The 26,894-nt window shown below is 45.4% G+C and overlaps 1 protein-coding gene across 2 annotated transcripts; it reads right to left on the bottom strand.

Annotated features, from left to right (window-relative positions):
* Positions 1-1,733: 1,733 nt before the first annotated feature.
* On the bottom strand, positions 1,734-22,976 carry PLAT (plasminogen activator, tissue type). 2 transcript variants are annotated; one of them, XM_054020927.1, is made up of 14 exons: positions 22,899-22,976; positions 15,004-15,102; positions 13,962-14,001; positions 13,397-13,528; positions 10,690-10,803; positions 10,113-10,287; positions 8,670-8,761; positions 8,227-8,398; positions 7,765-7,850; positions 7,178-7,373; positions 5,969-6,105; positions 5,753-5,893; positions 3,794-3,939; positions 1,734-2,903 (listed from the first exon to the last, which is right to left on the bottom strand). In XM_054020927.1, exons 2-14 carry the CDS (start codon positions 15,064-15,066, stop codon positions 2,745-2,747), a joined length of 1,653 nt encoding a protein of 550 aa, XP_053876902.1. In that variant the 5' UTR covers positions 15,067-15,102; positions 22,899-22,976; the 3' UTR covers positions 1,734-2,744. The 2 variants fall into 2 exon arrangements, with proteins under 2 accessions (XP_053876902.1, XP_053876901.1); XM_054020926.1 differs by lacking the exon at positions 22,899-22,976 and adding an exon at positions 21,534-21,581.
* Positions 22,977-26,894: the final 3,918 nt, after the last annotated feature.

The following is a 26,894-nucleotide window of genomic DNA, read 5'->3' as shown; positions in this document are numbered from 1 at the left end:
TCAGAGTGACATTTAGGAGTGAAAGGGGAGGGGTAAAAATTTGAATTTTTAGAAGGGTCTTCAGTGACCATCCTGAGTATATAGGGCAGGGAGGCTATTCCAGGCATCAAAGGTAACATACAAAAGGCTTAAATTTTTTTCTGCTGACAGCTCCATCATTACCTATATGACCTTTTTCTTGTCTAAGTGTTCAGCTGTCTGTCAGAAGGAAAGCAAATGGAAGAGTAGCTGGTGTATTATCAAGAGTAGAATCATAGAAATGCAGTAGTGGAACGAATCTTGATAGGTCATCTAGTCCAGTCCCCTGCAGTGAGGCAGGGTTAAGTATTATCTCGGCCATCCCTGACAGGTGTTTGTCTAACCTGTTCTTAAAAACCTCCAGTGATGGAGATTATACAACCTCTTTAGGTAATTTCTTCCAGTGCTTAATTATCCTACAGTCAGAAAGTTTTTCCTAATGTCTAACCTAAATCTCCCTTGCTGCAATTTAAACCCATTAGTGTATGCCTTGTCCTGTGTTTATTCATACATTTTGGACTTCAGCACTGTTATGAAGCAGTTGAGCTGAGCAACCCATGTAATTTGCTTTGCTGCTCATACCAGAGCCAATCTCAAACAGTTCAAGTTACCAAAGTAAACTGGGCCAGGACAGAGCTTATATTCATTGCATTGTTAGCTCATAGTATAACTGGCATTTGTCCCTAATGCCCTAAGCTCTAGCTCAAACTAAATGGTACCCAAGCTAGCTGGCCCATCTGGTGGGATAGGATGAAGCTTGAGTGCTGCTGGAGCTAGTAATGAAGTACAAATGCAGTAGCAACTCATCAGTTTTGCTAATCAAACCCCTGAGTGTACTAACTTCTTAAACCTCCAATGAAGGGGATTCCACAACCTCTTTAGTAACCTGTTCTAGTGCTTAACTATCCTTATAGTAAGAAGAGGAGTACTTGTGGCACCTTAGAGACTAACAAATTTATTAGAGCATAAGCTTTCGTGGACTACAGCCCACTTCTTCAGATGCATATAGAGTGGAATAAATATTGAGGCGATATATATACACACATACAGAGAGCATAAACAGGTGGGAGTTGTCTTAATTGGCCTCTCAGAGTTGGTAAGACAACTCCCACCTGTTTATGCTCTCTGTATGTGTGTGTATATATATCTCCTCAATATTTATTCCACTCTATATGCATCTGAAGAAGTGGGCTGTAGTCCACGAAAGCTTATGCTCTAATAAATTTGTTAGTCTCTAAGGTGCCACAAATACTCCTGTTCTTTTTGCGGATACAGACTAACACGGCTGCTACTCTGAAACTTATAGTAAGAGTTTTTCCTAATATCTAATCTACATCTCCCTTGCTACAAACAAGCCAATTCCTTCTTGTCTTACCCCTTTGTGGACAGGGTGAACAATCAATTACCATCTTCTTTACATATTTGATAAACCCTTTCAATCTTTCTTCACAGGTCATGTTTATTAAAACTCTTAGCATTTTTGTTGGCTCTCCTCTGGACTCTAATTTCACATCTTTGTTAACATGTGATGCATAGTACTCCAGCTGTGGCCTCGGTGCTGATTAGTGGTACAAGTACTTCCTGTGCCTTACGTATTGCACTCCTGTTAATACATCCCAGAATGATGTTTGCCCTTTTTTGCAATGTAAATCAATCACTTTATTACCTCCAACGTCATTATTAATATAAAGTTTGTCAATGAAAACAAAGCTGAATTCAGAAGACCAATATAGTTTAATATTCCTAGAGATAAGCCTAGGCTTGCCAGAAAGTCAGCATAGTGGTAGGAATTATACTGTCATACAAAAAAACAAAACTGACATTTAAACTTTCCTATATTTATCTGCATAGTATAAAAATAATCTTTAAAAATGCTGCAGGAGATAAGTGTCACATTAGAAGATTGTTCTGAGCAAGTGGATGGACTCACAATATGTTTGTGCCTATGAGTGAACTGACATCAGGCAGAGTACTCACTTATTCTAGGAATCCCACTGCACGGAACTAGGGTGGTGGTAGAACATGCTCTCATCCTTTGTTTTTCAGTGTGTGTTCACCTTCGGCTATTTCACCTGAGATCACAAAACTTGGTTTCTCTCTTTGCATCCTAAGCTATGATCTCCTTTCACTGTGTCTGCCCCTCTCTCGATTTTCAAGGGCACCTTGGGGAGGTGGGGCTAGTGCCAAATAATCTCAATATTTTTATTTTAAGAAAATATGGAGGTGGGAGTGGATTTAAACAGCAGCCCATACCCTGAGGTGGGGGTGGAAATGGGACATGGTCCAAGCTCTACAGTGCAGCTACAATCGTGTTTCTCTATACATACTTTGGAGTATAGTGCAAGTGTCATAACCTTACCCTCAGAGAGAGAGAGAGAAGATGGCTTCTAGAGTTTAGACTTGTGCCCTTTTTGCCTTCTATATACTCTCTCTACTGCTGTGGGATGCATAGACTCTGCTGTTAGTCCTCGTGGGGGTAGAACTTGCTTTTCATTGTGCCTGTATGACCTGGTGCGCAAACAAACAAAACCCATGACTTCTAATAATCTCTAAAGAGAGAAAGTACCTAAAAAGTGTATGCCCCGCCCTCCACTCTGCTGCACCCTACAGGTGAGTGATCATAGGGCATCTGTGTAAACAGCAGCTCCTGTCAGCATCCTTAGTACCTCCCGTAAGGGAGGGATGGCGGCATGACTGCAAGGCCTTGAGTAGTTCATTTTCCTCCTTCAGGGTTTCATGTTGTCCTGAATCCAGGCAAGGTAACGAGTCACATTTGTATAGATGCCTGGTGTGTCTTTCCGTCCACAGCCTATTCCCCAGCTGATGATCCCAATCAGATGCATACGATTATCCTTCATACAGACCAGAGGCCCTCCGGAGTCACCCTACAAGGAGAAAGCAGGTTAGTAAGAGGTTCATTCGCTTTCTTTACTTGCTGACTGGATGCTAAGCCTTCCCATATTAGATTCCCCATAGATACTTCCTCTGCACTGCCAAGCTTAGGCTTTGCATAGGGCCTGATCTTCAAAGGTGCCATGCTTCAAGTACAGTCGCTGAAAGCCCCTCTGAAAAACTAGGATCTGTGTTTACTAGGATAGCATCCTACACCCCTTCTGCTATACCAAGGAAAAAGTGAGATCCTAAAACACTTCCCAGCATCATCCCTTTGAAACTCACATGAGGAATCTTTAAAGTACAATAATCCTAGAAGAATCTTGGTCAGGTTTCCCCCCCCCCCCACCCCAAACTGTGTAAACTGGTGACACTGTATAATGCTGAGGTATGTAGAGAACATACTCATTAGGGAATCACGGATGCTGATATGTGGGGCTTTGTTTCAGGAACTTTAACTATTTGTACCCCCCAATTCTGATGCTACTCTCCTTTTTGCCTGTTAGTCTATTCCCATTTCTGTTGGGCAGTACCCTATCCTATCACAGACCCCCCCCCTGATGAACACCTCATGTTCTGTTTCTGTAAAGGAAAGTTACAGGAAACCCTGCACCAGGTGGGGTTTCCTGCCCAGCTATTGGTAACATTTCCTGCAGTTTGGGTTTTCAATGCCCATTGTCCTAGGTTTATTTTGGTTAAATGTGGCCTCTTTTCCTAGTTGCTGCGAAGCTTGCAGCATCAGCAAGGGACAGTCTTGCTCCAGAGCCCACCATAGGCTGATGCAGGGCTGCATTTGCTCTGATTTATTGGAGAATAGTGCTTTGTTAGCAACTATCTTCTGGAGGAAACTAGAGGGAACAGGTAGGGACAGAGGTAGGTTTACCTTGCAGGCATCATCCAGTTGCCGGGTGTCCCCTGCACACAGCATGTTCTCAGTGACTGTCTTGTTCAGGTGCTGTGATGTGCAGCGACTAGCTGGAAACAGTCTGACATGACCTTCCTTCAGCCGCTCCGAGTAGAAAGGAGAAACTGCAAGGGAAATGGATGTATTTGGTTGGAGTGGGGGGAAGCAGAAGTTCCTTGTAAATGGATAGGTGAAGGGATAGGAAGGGGACTCGGGAGATACTGAGACTTAATGAGGTGTGTGGGGGGAGGAGTGGGGGGGGGGAACAGCTGGTTTCTGGCTGGAAGGAGGGTCCTGGGGGTTCACATATCTGCTCCCAGACCCATTCAATCCCTCCAGATCCCACTCCCTGGCGCAATGGCAGCTGCTCCAGTCCCTGTGGATCCTGCTGTCACCCCCCCCCCACACACACACACACACACGAGTTTATGCAGGGGGAGAGCCTACACAGTTTCTATTCCTGGAGCACTACCCCACCTGTCCCCAGATACCTCTGGGGTTTTGCAAATCACCTTCCCTCTCCCCATTCCAGAACTATCATCAGGGAGAACAAAGTTTCTAAAGTAGGTACAGAAAAATCTCAACTCTTATCTACTTGAGTCACTTTTAAAATCCATCGGTTTTGTTTTGGCACTGGGAAACTGCTTCGGACCTAGGTGGGACAAGATATGGCTTCTCTCGGCTGGCTGTAGTGTCCTAAATTGCGTCGACTAAAAGCCTTCCATTTCAGCCAAAGCTTTTGTTCGGTAAAATGGTTTGTTACTTGTGTAAAGTTAGGGAGTGGGGAGGAAAAGAGGTGGGGGAGGGTATTGTGAACTCTCTGAAAGGGGTTATGGCTTTAGGGGATTTGACTTGCTCTAATGGAAACCAGATGTCCTATTTGTGTACATGCAAACTCGAGCCTATGTAACTGTGTAACTAGATAGGAATGCATTATGGCTCTACTGAACTCAGAAGGGACAAAGCTTTTGTTTTGGGAGGTTAATATCTTGGCCATTTCAAGCTTCATTGGGCTGAAACTTGGCAGAATATTTATCTGTCAAGTGATTTTTCAGAAACATAAAACTTGATTTCAAATGAGGTTTCACCAAAGGACGATTAAGGATTAGCTTCCTTTAACACTTTGTCACTTAACCCTCTGTTCGTCTTAAAAGTACGCTGATATACGCTGGGAGATATAACTACAGCAGCGGGGAGAGGCCCCAGTCAGAATCTGGGCTCCACTTGCTGGATCCTGCAACAACAGTCAGCCCTTACTTTGAAGGACATGCAATTTATTAAGAGAAAAGATGCAAGAGTAGGGATAACAGGCAATAGGAAGGAGCCAGGGGAGAGAGGAAGAAGATGGCCATAAGAACACTTATTTTCATCAGACAGCTATTTGCATATCTAGATGGATAAACACTTTTTTTTTTTAAAGACAACTAGAAATAATCTAGGTGTGGTTTAGTTGGCTTCTAAACATCTGTTCTTATTGATGTTTCTCTTGTTCCTGTTCTCTTACTCAGCATCATACAGATAGTGTGCCTTACTAGAATATAGAGGTGCTATCTGCAACTGTGCAATAATCCTTGACAGGAGAATTATTTCCAGCCGAATGAGAGTGAGAGACTCTTTCTACATATAAATTGAGAAGAGGAAATGCAGAGTTACGGCTGCCACGTTCCACCTAGCTCATTCGTTGTGCTGGAGTCTTGCACCTCCCAAGATACTTCCAATTGTCTGTAGGTTTCAGACAAGGGACGGTTGTAGCCCACGTGAGGGGAGCTCACAAGGGTGCTACAGGTATAACTCTGGGCAGAACTGATGTGTACAGTCACTGTAATGCTAACTACAGTAGTAGTGATTCCAGGGACCACTTAGTTCTTTTAAAATATGAAGGTGAGGGACAGGAGCCCTGTGGAAGAATCCCTTACATAGGGTACATCATCTCCTTACATTCCTCATGCTTGCCGTAGCCAGAGATCTCACATTCCGTCCAGTCAGGCAGCCGAAGTCCTGGCTCTGGGAGGCAGACAGTGCGGACAGTGTCAGTTTCAATAGCACACTGTTCTGACCCAGACTTCAGCTGTAACAGAACTGAAAAGAAAATGTATAAGAACAGGCTTTGGCTGGTGGTGCAGTTTTTGAACCTGTGGCTAGGAAAGTTCTTACCGATATCATTGTCATAAGTTTCTGGGTCAAATTTGCTATGCAGGATGTATTTCTCCACTTGAAATTGCTGCTCGTTCTCCTCAGGGATCATTCGATAGGTCCTACCCAGTACAATCTTTAGACGGTTGACACTAAACCTGGACAATGAAAGAGCTTTGAGTGTCTCCCAGCTTCAGCTCCAGAGACCCATCCTTTGAAGGTGTCAGCTGCCCAGCAGGAGCTCAACTTTCTCTCATGTAGAATTGTTACTCCTTACATACCTAGTCAGTCTGGATTTATATTCAGGGCATCCTTGTCTCCCTCATAGCACTGACTATTGCATACAGTGGAAAAGCTCATCTGCTTTCCCCTTCTCTCTCCCCACCCAGTCATGTCTCAGGCTGCCCCAGGTTCTATTCTCATTGCCCTATATAACAGATTTAGTCTTAGTCTCCTTGAGGTATCTTATGTCCCACAGCTTGTTTGCCTCTCAATCTCCTTTTTTGATGCTGGTCATGTTCATCTTGACCATCTCTTTACTGTAGGACTTCTGATAACTCCAGATGCTTCCTTTGTATTCTCTCTCTCAGGGAAAAAAAAAAAAAAATCAGATAATCTTTTCTTAAACTCAGTAACTAGAGTAGCGTGCAGGGTTCCAGATGGGGTCTCGATGGAGCCATGCACAGTGGGATAGGGGTCTCCATGACTGTGTAGTTAATTTTCTGTAGAAAGCAGTCACTGCAACATCCCTCCCATTCCCCAGATTTGAGCCTAGCTTAGCAGATGCAGGGTTAACTCACAGAGAATGACATTGTCAGGCAGTTGCGGAGGTTAAACCCCACTATTCCTACACTATAGTTCTTAAGTACAGTAGGCCTACCCAGAGACCACAGCCTCACCTTCCTTCACAGTGCTACTGCTGCAGGAGAGTGCCTTCCTAGCTGCAGCAGTGAGAGAGGTGATGAGGGGACCTTTGTATCTATTTAAGCTGTCCTACATCCCCAAGGGTGGTGGTGGGGAGGAGGATCTTATTCCATAGCTGGGAAAGTAATGTAGGGAGTAAGAGGTTCTGAAGGGCACAGTTACTCATCTCGCCTCCCTCTGCATGCAGCAGCTCCCACCATGGCTCAGTGTCTCGGTAGTCAGGGCACTGAGATCTCATATTACTGCAATAGGGAGACCCAGTATCTAGTCCCTGTGGCAGAGGCGCTAACTGGATTCTTCTCTCACCTCTCCTGGAAACAATGGGCAGCTGACAGGACCCAGCAGGAGTTGATCAGGATTCCTCCACACAGGAAATGCTCCCCAGTTGCTCGCCGATACCTGGCAAAAATGGCAGCCTGCCACGGGTGGGAGGTGATGTCTGCAAAGAGGCCGCCTTTAATTCGGAACTGGGCCACTTTGTGCTGCCGTAGGCCACACGAGGCTGTGGATGACAAACACAGAAATAGGCTTTGTGCTGTGGCCCTTATTCTGCTCTCTCATGGGCTAAAAGGTCTCCATGTGCTTAGCATCTGCTGAAGTAGCACTGAACACAATGCTGTTGATGACCGGATTTCTGTTACCCCCTGGAAACCTGGCACACGGGCAGGAAAGAGAGCAAGGAAGCCCTGCCTGTGCCCCCCATTCTGCTGCCTTCCTTGCAAGTCTGGAAGAGACACCTGTGTGGAGCCACAGACTCCCCTGCTGCTCTGCCACAGCTGCAATCCAGCACTTACTTACTGAAAGGGGCTTGAGCGTGACAGTAGCAAGAAGCATAGCAGTGGGGATTCAAAGGAAGAGAAGACAGGGAGAGCAAGTGTGGGGATGTCTCTTACAGCAGACAGGCACGTCGCAGTATTCCCACTTTGGCTGACCTGCCTCCAGCACGTGGCACCATGGCCTGGAGTCATTGTCAGGGTTTCTGGAACACAAAAAATGGGCAGATGTCTCAGCTGCTCACACTCCCATTGGACCTGTAGAGAGCCCGGTGGGGGAGGGGACAATGGAAAAAAGCATTGTTTTCCAAAAACTGTCTGTATCCTTCGAGTGTAACTTAGGGACAAGGCCATCTTGTGAGCTTTCACTGGAGGATACCAGAGCTGTGCCTAGTAGTATCTGCAGAAGACTGCGTGCATGGAGTGACATCACATAGATAATCACTCTATGGCCAGGCTGCATGTTCCCTGCAGTACTGTGTATCCCCTATGTCCTAATTCACATGACAGGTCAGAGCTGCACCTTAGGGAGAATGGGGCAAGGGAGGTTCCTTTTAAAAACTGAATTAACTCCCTACCTACCGGCAGAAATTGTGGCTCCCGAGACCCAGCTGTTGGGCATTGACCAGCCAAGCTGTGTAGAATTTGTTGGCAATGATTTTGGAGTCCCATCTCAGACAGGCGGCACCGGAGCTGGTAGTGCTGTGGCTGCCCCGGTACTCTATGCCCGTCCCAGAAAAACAGTCGTCCTTTCCTGCAACAAGAAATCTGCAGATTAACTGATTAGTACCAGCTGCTAACTGTTCCCAGCATCACCACCTCAGCTGTTTATATAGTGCATCAACTAATAATCACCACTACATCAGTAAGACTGCTGACGTCTGTGCCTTTTCAGCCAGAAAGGTTAGAAGCTTAAATATAGTTTAAAGTGCTCAATTCTGCAGACTATGGAAATGTTTGTGGGCCCAGGGAACCCTTAAAAATCTAGTCTCCACAGCAGGTATCCCCTCTGCCCCTGCACATACCTTTAAAGCAAGCAGGTGTGCTGCAGTATTCCCAGGTATACTGCCCCCCTTTGTAGACATGGCACCAGGGTTTGGAGTCCTCATCTGGGTTCCTGAGAGAGATGGTAACATTGTGTATATAACTCCATACCAATGCACAGTCCAGCCCTTGCAGTCTAACTGAGTAACTTGAGGAATGTTGATTGTTACATGGAAGGCAGGAGTAGTAGAGTGTTGTTTGTAGCTTGCGCGTGTGCAGTGCTGAAGCTGAGAGCACTAGGGATTGGGTTATTTAAGGAGGTTTTGGAGAGGCAGGTTGTGGTTAGGTAGATTGGCTCAGGAAGGGGGTTTCAGGTACAGAGGCAAGGGTGCGAGAAAGGAACAAAGGGGGTGATTAGATATGCAGCTTGAAGCAGAGTGAAATCCCCTGTGGGAGAGCCAGAATGTAGGGCCCAGGAAGGAAGTAGCTTCCTGGCCCCTTTCCACATACAGTCCCCGCTTCATCATGGTACTGTTACAGGGAAACCCTGTCATGGGCAACCTCAGCAGATCAGGTGTGACCTTCCTTAGTTTCCCCTTCATCTGCTCATGCAAAGAATGATTGTCTTTTTCAGTACCAAATTCAAACCCTTTTATTCACATGAAGTGCCACAGACCCCTTATGCTAAACACAGTTCCTCCCAAAACCCCAAAGCAAAACAAGGTTACAGCAGCTCTTCAGTCATGTGCCAAGGTCACCATTCCCAGGTCACCCACCCGAGAACCATTAGTCACTCTGTTCCCGTTCATTGTGAGCCTGCTTCAGGACCCATCTCCAGGCCACCACCCTGAGAGTTCCAAGACACACTTCTCTCCCATCAGTGTTCTCCAGTAACCCCACGTCAGGTCACCCATGAGAGGGCCTCCCCACAGTGTTATACGCCCTCACACTTCATCACCAGTGAGTCCTACCCCTGCTCCTGTGGACCATCCGCAGCCTCTTGCTTCTGAGCCCAGCTTACACCGACTAAGCTGATTCTTCTCATTCCTAGGGGTTTCTTCACAAAACTTCCTGCAACTTGGCAGGGTTCCGAAGCAATAGCTAGTCCTCTCAACAGCTTACCTCAGCACTTATTGCTGGCAACTCACAATTACTGCTCTGCTTCATCTCTTCTCCTCAGACAACTCTCTGCTGCTCCATCTGTCTCCCTTCTATTCTCAGGTAACTCTCACCTGCCCCTTTATAGGCCTAGATGCCTTCTCTTAAACCCAGTTGGGAGGCATCTAACCAGTCAGAGCTGCACTGGACCCTGCTTCCTCTTAAAGGGGCCAGTCACCCTGTGCTAGGTCCCCTACACTGCATACAGTCTTCCTCCACCTCATGCTATACATAGCACTGTGATCCTCCCCCCTGCACATACACACAGCACCACACATTGTATACCCCCATCACTACAATGGTAGCTCCTTTCCCCTACCTCTCACCTGCAGTAGTTGTGATTGCCAAGTCCCAGTTGAGCAGCATCTGGTCTCCGCCCATTGTACTTTTTCTGAGCCAAAGCACTGATATTCCAGTTTAAGCACTCATTCCCACTCTCCGTCATGCTCCAGGTCCCCCTGTATGTTACTCCCAAGTCTTTGTAACATGTGACTTCGGTATCTAAGCAACAGGGAAGCAAAATGGTAGCTTCAAACTGGTCCCACATGGACTCTGCTTCCCTCCCGTGAGCTTCTGAGAGCTGTTCCCTTATGGAGGGACCCTAGGTACCACAGTCACTAGCCCAGCGTAAATGCCTCAACAGTCCAGACCCCACGTGAAGCAAAGGGTCTTCAGCCCCGAGGCTAGACAGTATTTATCTATGGTCAGGCCGCAGCACAGGTATCCTTCCCCCAGATGCAGCCTAAGATCCCCTGTAATATTAGCTCTGAAATAGAGACAGCATAGCTCAGGGCCTGTTACATTGCAGCAACCTCTGGGTAGCTCTTCCCACAGCTCTGGGTAGCCAAACCCTTCGCCATTCCCCCAGCCATATGTAGCTGTACTCTCTGCACATGCACTCACCTATCTCACAGTGCTTCCCAGAGAAGCCTTGACGGCACTGGCAGATGAAGTGCAGAGGGGAGTATAATGCCTGCTTGCACTGACCCCCATTGTAGCATTTCTTGTCAGCACATCCTGTCAAGCAAACACAAGCCAGGAAACCTCATTAGATTTCACATCCTCAGGCAGCCATGAATATCTCCCCATCTGAGAAACTGGTATGGCCCAAAAATTAAATGAATACTTTGCTTTAGTTTTAAATAAGGATGATAATATGGAACATGTGAATACATGCAGTACATCTGTTGGAAATGAGTGTCTAGAAATGAAAATTACCACATCTGAGGTGGAAGGAAAACTTAAAGATGTTAATGTGCTCAGATGGGGGGAGGAGGGGGGGGGGAGACCAGGTAATTTTCATCCCAGAATATGGAAAGAACTGGCACGAGACTGCTAGTCGGGTAGCAAGGATTTTGAATAAATCTTTTTCTTTGGGGCTAGTACCATATGATGGAGAATACTTAACATCATGCCTATATTTAAGAAGGGGCGGGGGGAAGTGATTGGGTAATTACAGACCTGTTAGTCTGATCTCAGTAGTATTCAAGGCTTTAGAACAAATTGTGAAGGAAAGAATAATTAAATTCATGGATGTAATGGTAAAGGCGATGTAATGCAACATGGGTTTACCAAAGATAGGTTGTGTCAGACTAACCTGATTTCCTTCTTGGAGAAAATAACTGATTTTTTTTAAACAAGGGAAGAGCAGTAAACTTAATATACCTGGACTTCAGTAAATAATTTGACATGGTACCACATGGGAAACTGTTAGTTAAATCAGGGAAGATGGGGATCAGTACAAGCATTGTAAGGTAGATAAGGAACTGGCTAAAGGGGAGAAGGCAGTGGGTTGTGCTGAAAGGTGAGTTATCGGACTGGAGGAAGTTATCAGATGAGTTCTCCAGATGAGACCAATGAGGGATTGAGACTAATCTTATTCAATATTATTATTAATGACCTTGGCACAAAACTTGGGCATGTGCTAATGAAATTTGCTGATGATATAGAGTTGGGAGGCATCTTGAGGAGGATTGGAATATTATACAGGAAGAGCTGGATGATCTCGAAGACTGGAGTGACAGAAATGGGATGAAATTCAACCTTACAAAGTACAAGGGTCTAATAAGATTTTCTACTACAAGTTGGGAGCTCATCATTTGGAGGCGACAGATGAGGAGTGAGACCTAGCTGTGAGGGTCCCTCACAGGATGACTATGATCTACCAGTGTGATGCAGCTGTGAAAAAGGCAAATTCAGTCCTAGGATGTATCAGACAAGTCATTTCCAGTCGAGATAGAGAAGAACTAATGTCATTGTACAAGGTATCCTTGTAAGACCTCATTTGGAATACTGGGTACAACGCTGGTCACCCATGATGCAGAGAAGAGTTACTAGGATGATCAGGGGAACAGAGGGCCTGTCTTAGGAAAGGAGATGCGAAGGACTTGATTTGCTTAGTCTAGCAAAAAGAAGGCTGAGAGGGGCTTGGATTACTCTGTATGAAGACATCAAAAAGGGGGTAATTACCAGGGAGGATGAAGAGCTATTTAAACTAAAGGACAATATGGAGGCACAAACAAATGGATATAAACTGGCCATGAACAAATTCGGGCTGGAAAAAAGACTGTTCCCAGTAGGAGTTATCGGGGCAAACAACTTAGTTTTAATTGAGGGTTGGACAAATTTACGAGTGATGTATGATGGGGTTGCTTGTGATGGTAGGGGCAAGACTCAGCAGTCCTAGGGTTCATTTCCAGTTTATGTTCCTAAAAGCTTATGTCTTATGTTCCTAAAAGCTCAAGCTTCTGGGTTTCAGCTGGCAACTGGCAGGGGTCAAAGGGACTCCCCCTTCCTCTGAAGCATCAGGCCTGGCCACAGCTAGAAAAGGGACATTGGGCAGAGTGATTCAGGGCTCTGAGGTGGCACCTCTGTATCTGGTGCTTGACTGGCTGGTTCCTGCTCACATGATTAGGGTATCACTGACCCCATATGTGGGGCTGGGAAGGAATTTTCCCCCAAGTCAGTTTGGCAGAAAGCTTGGGTTTTTTCGCTTTCCTCTGTGGGCCTGGGTCACTTCCCAGGATTATTTGAGTGTATCTCACTTAATCATTTCTCTGCCACTGCAGGGGCCTGAGACATTGGTGAACTTTTATCCCTCCTATTCTCTCCCTGTGGCTCACAATAGTGTATTCTCTTGTGGGCTGTATAATTTTTGCTGTAACTGCGGGTGCTGGGTGGTGTGGCTAGTCTGTGATAAATAGGAGGTCAGACTAGATTATTTGTTGATCCCTTTTGGCCATAAACTATGATCTGTGACCTCTCCTGTCAGCCTCCTTACTGCCCCTTTCTCTCTGGCATGTTGCCAGACATATATCTTTTTTCCTGCTGCTGGTCCAGCTTGTACTCACCTCCACCCCTTTCCTCCATCTTCCCCACTCACCTTGGCACATGCTTTGGCTCTTATCTCCACTTACCCCTCTGGCCCAGCCTGCACTCTTACTCCTGCTTCAATGAGTAGGCACATCCTAGTGCATCCATGCAAACCCCAGATTATATGTGCACAATCATCATTCCCTCGAGAGCAGAGTTCCCCTTTCTGTCTAACAGGGCTGAATGCTGGAAATGCAGATGCTCCCCTTTCCCTTCCCAGCTCCTGCTTCATACTCACTTCTGACAGGCACGCTGTGGCAACTACTCCAGCCGTTCTCACACACACAATATTCTACTCTGGCTCCTGCGAGTCGTAGCCAGGTCTCTCTCTGCTGGTAAATCTGTCTGGATGAACGATCTGTGCAAGTGGCTGCAATTGGAGACAGGAAATCCTCCTTAGGAAAAGGCAAATGGGGCTGTCTGACCATAGAGGCTCTGCTCCGCTCCCTTCCCTGGACAGCAGAATGGTCCCCTCTGTTAACAGAGCTCTCTTCCCTTCCCAGGCCAGAGCTGCTTTGTCCCTCTCCCTGCTGTGCTGTTGGATGTAGAATTCTGTGCTCCACAAGCCTCTTTTTGTGTGTGTAGGAGAGGGGAAAGATCTTCCTTGTCTTTTGAATTGTGTAAGATATTACAGCATGCTGGGTATGTTCTCCATATCTTCCATGGTCAAATCTCTGTCAGTACAGCCTATGAGAATGGGCATAGTTGGAGCATGAGCCTGGTTTCACTTCCTCAGCACCAGCCTGCTTTGCCTTGCACATCTGCTTAGCCCAAGTTAAATGGGTTTCCTCTCCCCTCCTTACCTTTAGATCTGGCTCCCCGTTTGAGACGCACAAGGAACTCCTGCAAGCAGAGAAAGAGGAAGCCTGAGTGGCTGCTGTCTTAGAGATTCAATTACCAAGTGCTCCCAAAATCTGGACTCCTTTCACCAGGCCCTGCAAACCTGGAGAGCTCTGAGACCCACTCCCACCCTCCCCAATGTGGCATTCCTGGTATTGGGGGGAGTGCCTTAGACACACCTATAATAGTCCAGGATAGCAGGGATCAAGCACAAATTGGCTCAAGTTCCTGGGGTTGTGCATTAAGGATCCTTCCAGTTGCACACAATTTACATGTGCTAACCATCATGCACTATTTCTGTGTAAATGCCAGACATGAGAATTTAGGCAACAGCCCTTCCCGAGGCCCAGAGGTAGAGGGAAAATCGAGTGGAGCCATTAAGGGTCTATGAAATAGAAATACTTCACAAAGAACATCTCTTTAATCTGGTCCCAAGTAACACAAAGCCACACAAATGACTGAAGGGCGGAGGGGCTTGCTAATGAGGAAAGATTAAGAACGAAGAAAGTTAGAATTCGTCTGGATCTACAGTTTGGAGGCCACACAATGTCTGAGGCTAGGGGATATGGGAACCCTCTGCATAAATTCAAAGGATCAAGTGTAATTGAGGATGATAGGATGGTAAGTAAGACTGATGTGGGGAAATCAAGCAAAGGCTGACCATGATGGATCCTTTTCTAACCGTCAGGGGTATCTGGCTGTGGACAGTCACCCAAATAGAGTGATGGAAGGTGCATTACTTGATACAATTAAAAACTGCCCTGGATAATTCACTGCAGGGAATGATTGCAGCCTGGACCTGGGGCTGAACTTTGGGACCCTCTTACGGCTTTTCTGTCTCTGACTTCTATAACTGTGTAACTGCCCCTTCTCCTGACCAGCAGAGACCAATGGAGGCTCCGGCAAGAAGAGATGAGAGTGCTACCAGGCCAGGGCTAGGGCGCCAAGGGGTGCCAGGACCCTCCAGGGATCTCCCAGAGTGGCACTGGCATGTTGGCCTCTTACCTGGCACTGCAGAGTGGTGATTGTTGCCATCAGCAGGTAGAGACACAGGAGTTTTCCTTCCATTCTCTGTTTTCCAGTGTTTCCTTCAAATCTCAGAATCTTTAAAAAAAAAAAAAAAAAAAAAAAAGGGGGGGGTGAGCAAGGAGCCTCCAGTGTGAGCAGAGGTTGATATTGTCAAAGCAAACAACAAGGATTTTTATCCACACAGCTCCCAGTGATTTCCAAAGGGAAGGAGGCTTGCAGGGAGTGGCTAAATCCCTGAGTTGGCTTTGCAATTTGAGAGCCTAAGAGCCTTGGTGTAACTTGGAAGGGCCCCTGACAGTCTGGAACCAGACCCACCTCCCACTGCTTAAAGTGGCAGGGGGGTTGCAGACCTGGGAGTGGGGAAAAGAATAAAATAAAAGTTGAGCTGCATCATTGAAGGCTGCACTTCATTGTTACCAAAGTTGCTGCTCCCAGGTTATGATAGACCCCCTACTTTTTTCAGACCACTTTAAGCACTGCCACCTCCCATAGGTAAATGGCAGAAACCAAGTTCCTAGGCTCTGGCACTAAGCAGTGCCTGTCTGGCACTACTGGGGATGACATTGGCAAGAGACAAGTCCAGTTTACTTCTCCGCAGGCTGTGGGATTCCAAGGGTGCTTAGTGGCAGCCAAGAACTCTAGACTCGCACAAAAGAAATGGTGACTCCCATATTTGTCTAATAAAACAGACTATAGTGTCTCAAGAGATGCCAAAACAAGGTGTCTGAAAGAGTAGCGGTGTCTAGGTTGGGGTATCTGCTCTCGGGGGCCCAAGAAACACCCATGCTGAGCAAGAACTTGCTGGTTCCAGTCTAGGTCACAAGTCTGTGTGAGAGGGTTTCCAGATGGAATTAGTAAATTTTTTGCATAGAATCAGAAGCCTGACCACTCCCATCCTTACCCCCCTATGGTACACACATGCTGTCACTCAAAGGATAATGCTGCCTGCTGATGGATTGGTTAGCACTGGGTGAGGGAAAAGGCTGAAGGGCCAACGGGGTGTCTGATAGGGCTGTGGACAGAACTAATCAATTTAAAGCACTAGATCTGTTTTTCAGTATTTTAACCTCCACTCTCTGTAGGGTCTGGACTTTATTTCCACTATCATCCTGCCCCTCTTGCAGGCAGTTGAAAGTAGGTTAGTTGGCTGGGATGCTAGCTTGTGGTCTGGCACTCCATCTCACTTATCCAAGCATGCATTTCTTTCCTTGACTCACTTCCCTGTAGTCAAAACACTCTCTCATTCCCTTTAATCTACCTCAGCAGCTGTCACTTCAGACAAAGTTCTATTCCAGCCCTTATGAGAAATCTTTACATGGTCTGTCCCCCACAACAGTAACCTTGGGAAACAATCTATTCCTGCACAGTTCATTAGCTCATCTGATGTGATTGAGAGGAAGAATGGACTTAGACCTGTGCCTGCATCCAGCTCTTCCAATGAATACATTACTTTCCTTCTCTCCTTCCCCTGTCCTCTTTCTTACCTGGCTGCTTGGAGCTGCCCAGATCGCTACTGCTTACAGTGGGACAATCCGGGCTCTGAGGAGTTCAGTAGTCTTGTGTGTTCCCTGCCCCTTTACTGAGCAGCATTTTCAGCCTCCTTTGGTGACCGACTTAATGGCAGCAACATGAGCTCTGATCTCTGTAGCTCTACTCTGCCATCTCATTCTCTCCAGTATCCCCTCCCCCACTCTGTTCACAAACAAAGGCAAGAGACAGGCAGTTTTCTTCACTATAGCAGTAGAGAATTACTTTGTGGTTTGGGGAAGTTGCTGGAGAGAGGAGAGAGCCCCATTGAGCACCTTGCGGAAAGCTTTTATCATACAACTTCAGTCCTGAGCAGATTAAAGCATTTTTATATATAAAATTCTCCAGTCCAGACTGATAACATCCATTACTGCCCCTGGATAGAGCCAGGCAGTTTTTATCCTAGCACAAGTTGAACACCCTGGAATAAGGGGTGTAGGCATTGAGGCGCTCTTTGAGGAGATCTGTTCCCCACAGGGGCAGTGCAGCTTTGCTCTGGTCTCATAGCACTACTTTCATCTCTGTGACCATTCCCTACAAAGGCTTCCTTTTTCTTCAGTTAGCTCAGTGACCTCATAGCAATAATAAAAGTTAGGGAAAGGAGGATATATAAGCAATCTCCTGCAAATCCTGACCTTGAGAGCATGAGCTTAACAACTGCAGGGGGAAGTTCATCATCATTTTCAGAAATGTTACTGAATTCAAGAACTTGTAATAAACCTGACTGTCTAACCAGGAGTCACACTGGGATAATAAAGAGGCTCTATACTAATGTTAAGGGCATGTGGTACAGCAGAGGTTAGGTTACTGAGGAAGGTAGATTAGAATTAGTATACAGTTCATAGGCCTTCCACTCTGGGAGCAAAATAGCACTAAAGGGCACTCCAACACTTTGTTTTTCCACATTTTTGAGCCACAGATGTTAAGGTCCTTCTGATCCTGCATAACACAGGCCAGCAAATTTCACCAAGTGTTTCCTGGATCAAGCCTATAATTAAGTATCAGATATCTGGTTCCAGGTATCATATTTGCCTGGGTTAGATGGTAAATTCCTAGGGACATTCAGTAAAGTGCCATATACTTGCACAGCTCCCTTCAAGTAAGTTATTTTCACCTAAAATCATACTGGGCACATTTTTTTCCAATTGAACAAGGTAGGATATATTGCCAGAGTGGGAAGACTTCTCATGAGATTGCTAGTGACGGCCCTCTGTACCCAGCATGTGAGATTTCAGAACCCCCAGTGTTACTGGTGCTGCTGTCAGAAACTAATGATTTTTGTTTTTGTCCAACTGTCATGTAAATAGATTCTCATTACATTGTGACAAGAGCATCATAAAATTAAGGGATTTTGCTTCTGTCTTCCTCCAAGAGTGTACTGACTGCTCTAGATAGCAGGAAATAGGAGGAGTAGCAAGAGGATTTTGTTTCCATATCTTTTATCAATTTCTAAATTCTAAGATTATTCTGCAGTCACAAATATTTCTGCCATATCATTCATCTGCTCTCTCACTTTTTCTCATTTTTCCATCTCCTCTGTTTGTCTACATCAGGTGTCCTTGAGTGAGCAGAAAGCTGGCCCAAGTATTTGAAAGAACTGATATTTCATAAATCTGGAGTTCAGTCTCTGCTATTTAAATAAAGCCAGTAAGAGCAGCTGGAAAATGGCTGACAGAATGCAAAGATGACATATTAGTCAGTCATCAGGTCAGGAACAAAAGCAGAGAGAGAGAAAATGAAAAGAAGTCTTGTTTTAAGAAATGGGGTTTGACTGACGGAAAAGCGAAAGACCCAAGTGAACTATTCCAGGCCCTGAATCAGAGGGAGCTGTGGTAAAAGCAGAATGTAGGCTGCCATGTCTCATGATAGGTCTATAAAAAGTGGAGGATTCAAGAGGGCATGTGAGAGGGTTACAGGCACTTCAAAAAATCTCCAGATGTCAAACCTGGAGAAACAGTTTTGAGGATGCACATATATTTCCACATTTCAGCGGTAAAGTCCCTGATGTTCACAGAATCTCCCAAGAAAGACTCTCAGGGCCCTGGCTTTACAAAATTCATTTTACAAATGGGTCCCTGCTGTATAGCAGGCCTTATTTATTTATTTATTTTTAAGTGCAGAAACATTTTACAAACAGGCAATGATTCTCAGGAATATGGACATGAATCTGACATAAGCCTCTGAAGTTCCCAGGAGTGCTGTAGCAAACTAGCATCTCTGTCTTTGTTACCCTAAAGTCACAAGACTGTTGATCAAATCTAGTGCCAATTTATTACACAGAAGTCCTCAGGCTGTTGCCTGAAATCAGAGCTATGCTATGACTTTGAATTCTTGCAGATGCTGCAGTATAACCATAACTTGATGTAAATTAGCACCATAGGACCAATGTCACTCTTGCCAGCCAGAGGGAGGCTGCAATTCCTCCTCTTAAAGCAGCACATGAGAATGGAGGTTCTGAAACCTCATTAAGGGAAGTGAAAAGAACAGGAGTACTTGTGGCACCTTAGAGACTAACAAATTTATTAGAGCATAAGCTTTCGTGAAGTGGGCTGTAGTCCATGAAAGCTTATGCTCTAAATACATTTGTTAGTCTCTAAGGTGCCACAAGTACTCCTGTTCTTTTTGCGGATACAGACTAACACGGCTGCTACTCTGAAACCTGTCATTATGTAAGGGAAGTGAGACTTTATTCATCCGAAAGGAAGAATCTCTGACCTAATCCTCCAGCAAGTATCTGTCTGTGGAAGTGTGTCTGCTGAGCCATTTCTTCTGAGGAAATTTAGGATTCCCTGGAAATAAGCCAGTTGTGGCAAAGTCTGAATTTCCTGCAGTAGAACAAAGTATTGGAGCTAACCTGGGTAGTCACCTAGCAGGAGTCTGGCTATGTGGAATCAGGTGGAACAGGAGCTTGGATAGGAAAAAGAAGGAATCAGAGATGTTTTTATATCCTGAAAGATTTTGTATTAAAATCTTGGAGACTGGTATGAGAGGAGAATCTTCCATTTAAAAAGCACCAGAGTTACTTAAAGAAAGAATTAAATATAAAACAAATTCTGTCCCAATTACACTTAGCTTGTTAGTCAGTTTTTAATGTAGTCTACTGTACACTCTAGCAGTGCTGACCTGCAGCTTATATCCTTTAATTTTCTTTGTACCAGATAGTACTTCCTGTATCTCATGGATGTCATCTGATTCCTTTGTTCCAATAACCCTTGCTATTCCTTCCAGCCAGCACCTCTCCAATACACAAAAATGAGTGCATAATCCCCTGTCTGTAGCTGTAGGGCAGTTCTGATGTCCAGTGTGCTTGGAAGGCTGGTAACTGATGTTTGCCCAATGTATGTTGTTAGTCTTATCCCTGGCCTCAGCTGTGCCTTACCCAATCAATCAGAGTGTTCTTAATGATAAGCCCTATCTAGAAAAGCACATGGATTTCCGAAAATATGAGAATGTTTACATGGATAGAAGCAGAGACCTTCTAGCAATAATCTTTTTCGGCTAGCTGCCTCTGGCCTAGTTATGCCTGTTGCTTCGGCCCCTGTGACCAGCAAATAGATTCCAAGGCCAGAAGGGGCCATTGTGATCATCTAGTCTCACCTCCTTATATAAAGCAGGCTATAGAACTCCTCCAAAATAATTCCTAGAGAAAATCTTTTAGAAAAACACCCACTTGTGATTTAAAAATTGCCAGTGATGGAGAATCCACCATGACCCTTGGTAAATTAATCCAGTGATAAAATAGAAAGGGCTGGATTTACTGTGCTGACACTTTCGTTCTGTATAAAATACATTAAAGGTAATCCAGGTCATACTATACTTTAATTGATGCTGTCACTTTAAATTTACTCTCTGGCTAGATTCTTATGGAACTCTAAACGGATTAGAATCTGCTTGATTTGTGCAGACCTGGCACATTTAGGTAAATGGGCAAATGTTTTGTTTTGAATGAACTAGTTTCTTGTCTGAAGTTAAGGGTACGTCTTCACTACTCGCCGTATCGGCGGGTAGCAATTGATTTATCCGGGGTCGATTTATCGTGTCTCATTAAGACGTGATATATTGATCCCTGAACATGCTCACTGTTGACTCCGGAACTCCAACAGAGCGAGCGGCGGTAGCGCAGTCGATGGGGGAGCCGCGGCCGTCGATCCCGCGCTGTGTGGACCCCAGGTAATTCGATCCAAAATACTTCGACTTCAGCTACGCTATTTGCGTAGCTGAAGTTGCGTATCTTGGATCGATTCCCCCTCCACCCCCCAGTATAGACCAGCCCTAAGTAGAGAAACAAAGAGGAGGGAGGGGAAAATAGGATGGTGGGGGGGATGAAAGAGGAGGTTGGCTACGATAGGGTGTTTTTAAAATGTTTGGATTGAGGTTTTAAGGAATGTATTAAGTGGTGTGAAGCCCAGAGAGGGTGTGCACTCCAGGATCTCCAGGACCTGCTGTGCTCAGTCTGCACAAACACCTAAGGAGACAGACCCTTTCCTAAAGCATTTACAGTCTGACCAGAGCAAACACCCCCAGGCTGCCTTTTGTAGAAATCAATTAGGAGTCAGTGCAGAGGTTAATGGGCTGCACTTTTAGGGATGTCTACACTGCATCTGGAAGCAAGCCTCCCAGCCTGGATCCACAGATTTGTGGTAACAGGTTCATGCTGGCATTCTAAAAATAGCTGTGTAGACAGTGCTTTGATGTTGCAGCTCAGGCTCTCAAGCTACCTTCTTCTCCCCACCACCAGGCTTCAGATTCCAAGCTCCAGCCTGAACCGTAGTGTCTACGCAGCTATTTTTAATGGGCTAGCATGAGTCTGTGGATCCAGACTGGGCGGCTCCCTCCCTCCCAGATACAGTATAGTGCAGACATGCCCTTAGTGCAGCACCATCCCAAGTGCAAACCTCTGCATAACACCAAGTGAGCTGGGTAGCATGTAACTAGTCTATCTGCCTCATGATGCTTTGCCACCCCCCAGAACCACATACCTGGATCCTGGTGCACCTGCTTGATGATATCATGATAACCTTGTGCTAAACAAAGCCGGGGAGCAGTTCTGGAGTTAGTGCACCTAAAGCACATGTTGTGTTAGTAGCACAAAACTCATTACCAATCTGGAATCAACACAGCGAAAGGATGCTGCATTCTACAGACACAGCTACATCTCTGCAGATGCCTCAGAAACAAGATTACTTTGAACGTCACATGTTCAGTGTTAATGATTTAAGCATCACAACTCTCCTCAGCAATAGGTAAATAAATGTTACTCCCAATTTAAAGGTGGGGAAAGCAAGACCTATGGAGGTGAAGAGACTCACCCAAGGTCACATTGACAGTCTGAGGCAGAATAGAGATTAAAAGTCAGGAGTCCTGACTCCCAGTTCCATCCTCTTCTCATTAGAACCCATTGCCTTGACTCTGGATTTGGAATCAGTAGCTGTTTGCCATTTGTGCTGATTGTGCTTCTCTAAGCTGATTTAGCTGATCAGAGGGGCATAAAGTCCGGGCCTCACTGCCCCTCCTGTCTGCAGGGAGAAAGTGCCTTAGTGCCTTTCTCCCCTTTACTGCCTGCTGAGAGGAGTTGTAGTGCCCCAATCCTGTACTGAGCATTGTGGTGCCTAGTTTCTTACTATTTCTTCCTGTCTGCCACCTCCATAGCCAGGGCATTTATATTTATATCCTCTCCCTTCAGTGTCTCTGAAATACACCATTCCCTTGACACCTGTGAAGTCTGATTTACCCTTGGGAATTGTTCTGAAGATTTGCTGTAGCTCTGGTTGTGTTTGGGAAGAGGAAGAAGTCTAGAGAGCCCATGGAGGCCCCTCTGTCATCCCTGCTTAGACGGGAATCCTGAAGAGAAATGTGCAGTCTGACCTCAGCCCCTCTCATGAATAGGACAAATGATAATGGCACAGCTGGCACTCTCGGTCTTTTGTTGCTTTTGGAAGATTTGTTATATCTGTTCTTTTTATTTATATTACTATTTTCTTCTTTTTTATGTATACTATTCTTTTCTTTTTCTCTGTGCAGGGGGCTCCTACCCAAGTGCAGTTCAATGCCAAAGGCTGTCAGTCCTTTAGCTGCTCCACTTTTCCCTGAGTTGGGGTAGCAAGGCTTTCCTGAGAGAACTGGAAAGCACCATCTGTCCCCAACTTCATAATTCTCCCCAGAAGCTGAAAAGAAACAGCTAAGTTAAATTCCACATTCTAAAGCACTGTACATCATGCTAATTAATTAAGAAATAATCATTAATATCAGAAGTGTGACCTTATTTACCCCTGCTCTGATTGCAACACTAAGCCATAGGGAGGAAGGGAAAGACTCTGCACAGACAGGTGCAGAATAACACATACCTTCACTTCTCTTCTGTATTCTGCTGATGGTTTCCTTTCAGTGCAGCCTGGATGTGCTTTGAATATGTCTAAGCTCTGCTCTCTCTAAATAGCTCCAGTGTCCTTCTTAAAATGCCAGGCAAGGGGGTGGAGACTTTACGGGGCGGGGGTGGGACTTTTTCACCCAGAGGAAAAGATACACAGTGGTAGGCTGTGGCGATGAGGTCAGGATGGGCTGGGTTAGTTTTTTCCAAAGATGAGGGGGAGGAAGTGCCTGATGAAGTCAGCAGAACACATCCTGGCTCTCATCCAATCAGTATTATTCATGGTCCTGATCAGAAAGCAGTTAGTGACTCCACAGCGTCTCTTTTTGATACATTCCCTTTTCTCTTGACTCCTTTTGAGAGCCAGGAACAGATCAGATAAGTGCCACTTACAAAGAGAATCTTCATCACGGTTCCAGGAATGGGGGGGAGAAAATCACCCACACAATGCCCCAAGATATAGAAAAGTTCATTATTTCCTTGGGCCATCAGCTTAACTGGTGCTGTACAAACTATAGAGAAAGACCATGTCCCTCCTCCAGGGAGCTTTCCACACTAAACAAGCAGATGATGCAGTTCAGGCACGTAATGCACCAGGTGTCCGTCTCTGAATGGTGCCTATTCACATCACTTGAAAAAGAGACACCGATCTGTGAGTGGAACAAAACCTGCCCTGGCAGCCGTAGAGAGCACAGAGCAGTGTACAGGGGAGAGGACAGGGCAGGAAAGGATGTGAGGGAGATAACTGGAAGAAGGGGGAGAGTAGACGAGGGCCTCAACAAAATCCCTGAGTCCAAACACAGCGAGATATTGGACAAGTTGAATCTAGGTTTGAATTTTGCAGTCTGAGGCCCTGTGCTGGGATAATGTGCTCCTAGCACCGGAGATAAGAGCCTCCATGCACCCAGTCTACCTCTCCACTACTGGATGCTACACTGTCTCAAATGGCCACTTTTCTCTAAAGGTTAGGCCGTTGCTCCTTGGGGCAGGGACTGTGTCTTACATGTTTGTGCAGGGCCACCCACATTGATGATGCTCTTAAAATAGAGGCTACCTGATTTTAACAACAGCAGAGGTTTGAATTCTTATTGCCCAGTTCCCTTGTTAACCACTAGGATCTTTATACACCCTGTATCTTTAACACAGAGATTCCTTAGCTTTTCTCTTTGCTCTCACGAGATTCTTGCTGCCTCATCTGAGATCCTGGATATTCCTCAGCCTTTTAGTGTAGCCCCATATGACTGATTGTCACCAGGTCACATCATTAACACTCAGAGATTAAATTGTCTGGGGAGCTCATTAGGGCTCTTGGGAAATAGACATTGGGTGGGAGGCTCAAGGCTGGAGAGCGTTTCAGGGGGAACTGGGAACAGGAATTTAAGGACCAACAAGTTAAATTATTTTTCATGATTTGAGTCCATCTAAGACTATGACTCTGATCCTTAGAACCAACAACCTAAAACCAGTAATCAATTAAAGCCCTTCAGAAATTCCCATAGGGACAAAGCTGATTTATCCCATTGGAGGAGGGATTGGGTGGCAGGACTAAACATGACCTCGAACCTTTCTGTCCCTAACTTCTGATTCCCTGAGGCAGATTGGATTGGGTTGGGTTCAGATCATGAAGATGGAGCATTTGGCTGAAATAGCTGGAAGCAGCATGAACTACAGGCTACTTTCCAGGAAAAGGCCACAATAGGCAACGCTGCTAAAAAGAAAGGAATTGACACTTGGTGGGTTTGCTGTCAGTGATGGATGTGGAGGGGAAAGACGGGAGAGTTTGTAATGCTTTATGAAAACCCTGATGGACTTTTTAGAGCAGGAATGGTTGCCCTGCCAAGGCACAGATGAGTTCAGTCCTAGAGAAGCAGTCTGAGAAATTAGCTCTCTTATGAGGAATTTTATACAGTTTAAGGCCAGAAGGGACAATTAGGTCCTCTAGTCTCATCTCCTGCATCAGTAAATACTAATGACTTGAGTATATAAGACAAGGATACTACATATGGGGGGTTATGGAAGCAGAGAAGCTGAGGGAGAGGGGCTTGTCTCAGAAGAGAGGGCGATCTGACATATAGCTCTATAGGTACTACTGTATGTAAGCATGAAGGGCAAAGGACAAGGTGGCAGCCTTAGAGCTGGACACTATGGCATTATCATTGCACACAGGTTTACTTTGATGAGATAATTGCTGCAATAACAGATTTGCGGGAACTATGAAGAAGCTGATTCAATAGGAATCAGATTCCTGCCCTCAACTTCACACTGAAATTACAGTCTGATAGTATGTCCAGGGAAAACAGTGTGAAAGGCTTTCACTTTCAGGAAATAGCTCAGTGGTTCTCAGACTTTTGTATTGGTGACCCCTTTCATACAGCAAACCTTTGAGTGCAATCCCCCCCCTTATAAATTAAAAACACTTTTATATTTAACACTATTATAAATGCTGGAGATGAAGTGGGATTTGGGGTGGAGGCTGACAGCTCGTGACCCCCCACATCATAACCTCATGATCCCCTGAGGAGTCAGGACTCCCAGTTTGTGAACCCAGGAAATAGCTGGAAAGAGCCCCTGTCAGGCTCTGTGATGAGGGTTACCTGGCACCTTTAGCAAGAGGAAGTGCTGGCCTGGGCGTAGTTGGGGAGAAGCAGGGGGACATTGCCCCCCCCCAAACTGCAAGCCTCAGGCAGGTGCAAAATTCCCCCCTCCCCATTGGCCTGATTGGAGCTTCCCCCCAGATATAGAAGTCAAACTAAGACTATGCTGGTGAACCTTTGAATTTGGCATGATTTCCATGCAGTGAGGAGATACCTTCCCTCTGAGGCCTTGTCGTCGCTTGACTGGGGCCTTATCACATCCTTCTCTTCATGAGTCACTCACAAAGCAAGCAGCAACGGTGCTGTTGGGCTTGGGTATTAGATCTGTGGGCAGTGATGTAGCATCTGATTGAAGGGCAGCTGGACCATCAATCAGCTGTTGCTGCGAGGGAGAGAAACTGTTTCTGTAGCAGTTTGACAAAAAGGTGACAGAACATGTCTGCTAATTGAGAGGGAAAAGGTACCATTTATTGGGAATTAAAGACAGACACAGGCTGTCTGCTGCTGGCATATCTCTGCTTCCAGATTAAAAACAAAACAATTTAGTGAAGCTGGAGTTTGGATTGTTAAAACAAATCAGTAGCAATGGAAAAAGCATTGAAGGTATTGTGCAGTGTGATAAAAACACAGCTCAGAAAGCCAAGGAATGGTCAGTTAACGTAAAGTTTAAGAACAAATATTGGAAAGTATGGAAATGTCCAGGTAGGGGCACTTAGAGACCTGGGTGCAGGGCTGGAATTTCTAATTGCAAAGACAAGCACAAAGAAAACTCTCTTTTTTCTCATAACCTTTCAAGACAGTTTTATACATTAAAAAGAAGCAAAATAAAAACAAGCAAAAAGGCCCATCCCAGCTTTCTTCCTGTGTAGTTACCTTCACCTTCATGAAGCTGCAGTACTGGTGGGTGAAATATGGATGAGACACTTTTGTACAGCTTACAAACTGCCTATCAAGAGTGTAGCTTTATTTCTGGTTTCACATCTCTGTGATGCTTTGTTGTTACTGCATCCTATGATCTTGCCACGTAGAGGCATAATTTTACAATCTTGGCTTCAAAGGTTTGTACACAAAGATATGCCAGTTCTGTGTCTAATGACACCTTTATATTTGGTAGCACGTGCACACTTTAGAAATAATAGAGAAGGCTCTTTTCGGTTCATGAACTAGCAAAGTTTGTATGTCTGTTTCTGTGGTTTGTCTACATGGTCATCAATAAGTCAGAGTTTTGACAACTATGGTGCTGTAAGAAGATAAGTGTTCTCTTCATGGGACGAATCTGGGTATTAGGGATCGATAATTTAAAAAGCTGTAGTTTTACCTTAACTTTAAACTTCTTGGCATTCCAGGATGTGTTTTGGGGGAGGGGTTTCATATGCTTT

This window comes from Malaclemys terrapin, chromosome 2, assembly GCF_027887155.1.
Source record: "Malaclemys terrapin pileata isolate rMalTer1 chromosome 2, rMalTer1.hap1, whole genome shotgun sequence".
Classification (NCBI taxonomy): Eukaryota; Metazoa; Chordata; order Testudines; family Emydidae; genus Malaclemys; species Malaclemys terrapin.
Note: the sequence above shows the minus strand (reverse complement) of the source record. Positions and strands in the feature narration are given on the sequence as shown.

Excerpts from the sequence above, each read along its gene's own strand:
- PLAT (XM_054020926.1), bottom strand. The coding sequence starts at position 21,566 with ATGATATCATCAAGCAGGTGCACCAGGATCCAG. Across the intron at positions 10,288-10,689 it reads TGGGAAGCACTGTGAGATAG|ATACCGAAGTCACATGTTAC; the intron begins GTGAGTGCATGT and ends CCTGTTGCTTAG. Across the intron at positions 2,904-3,793 it reads AACTGGATGATGCCTGCAAG|GGTGACTCCGGAGGGCCTCT; the intron begins GTAAACCTACCT and ends TTCTCCTTGTAG.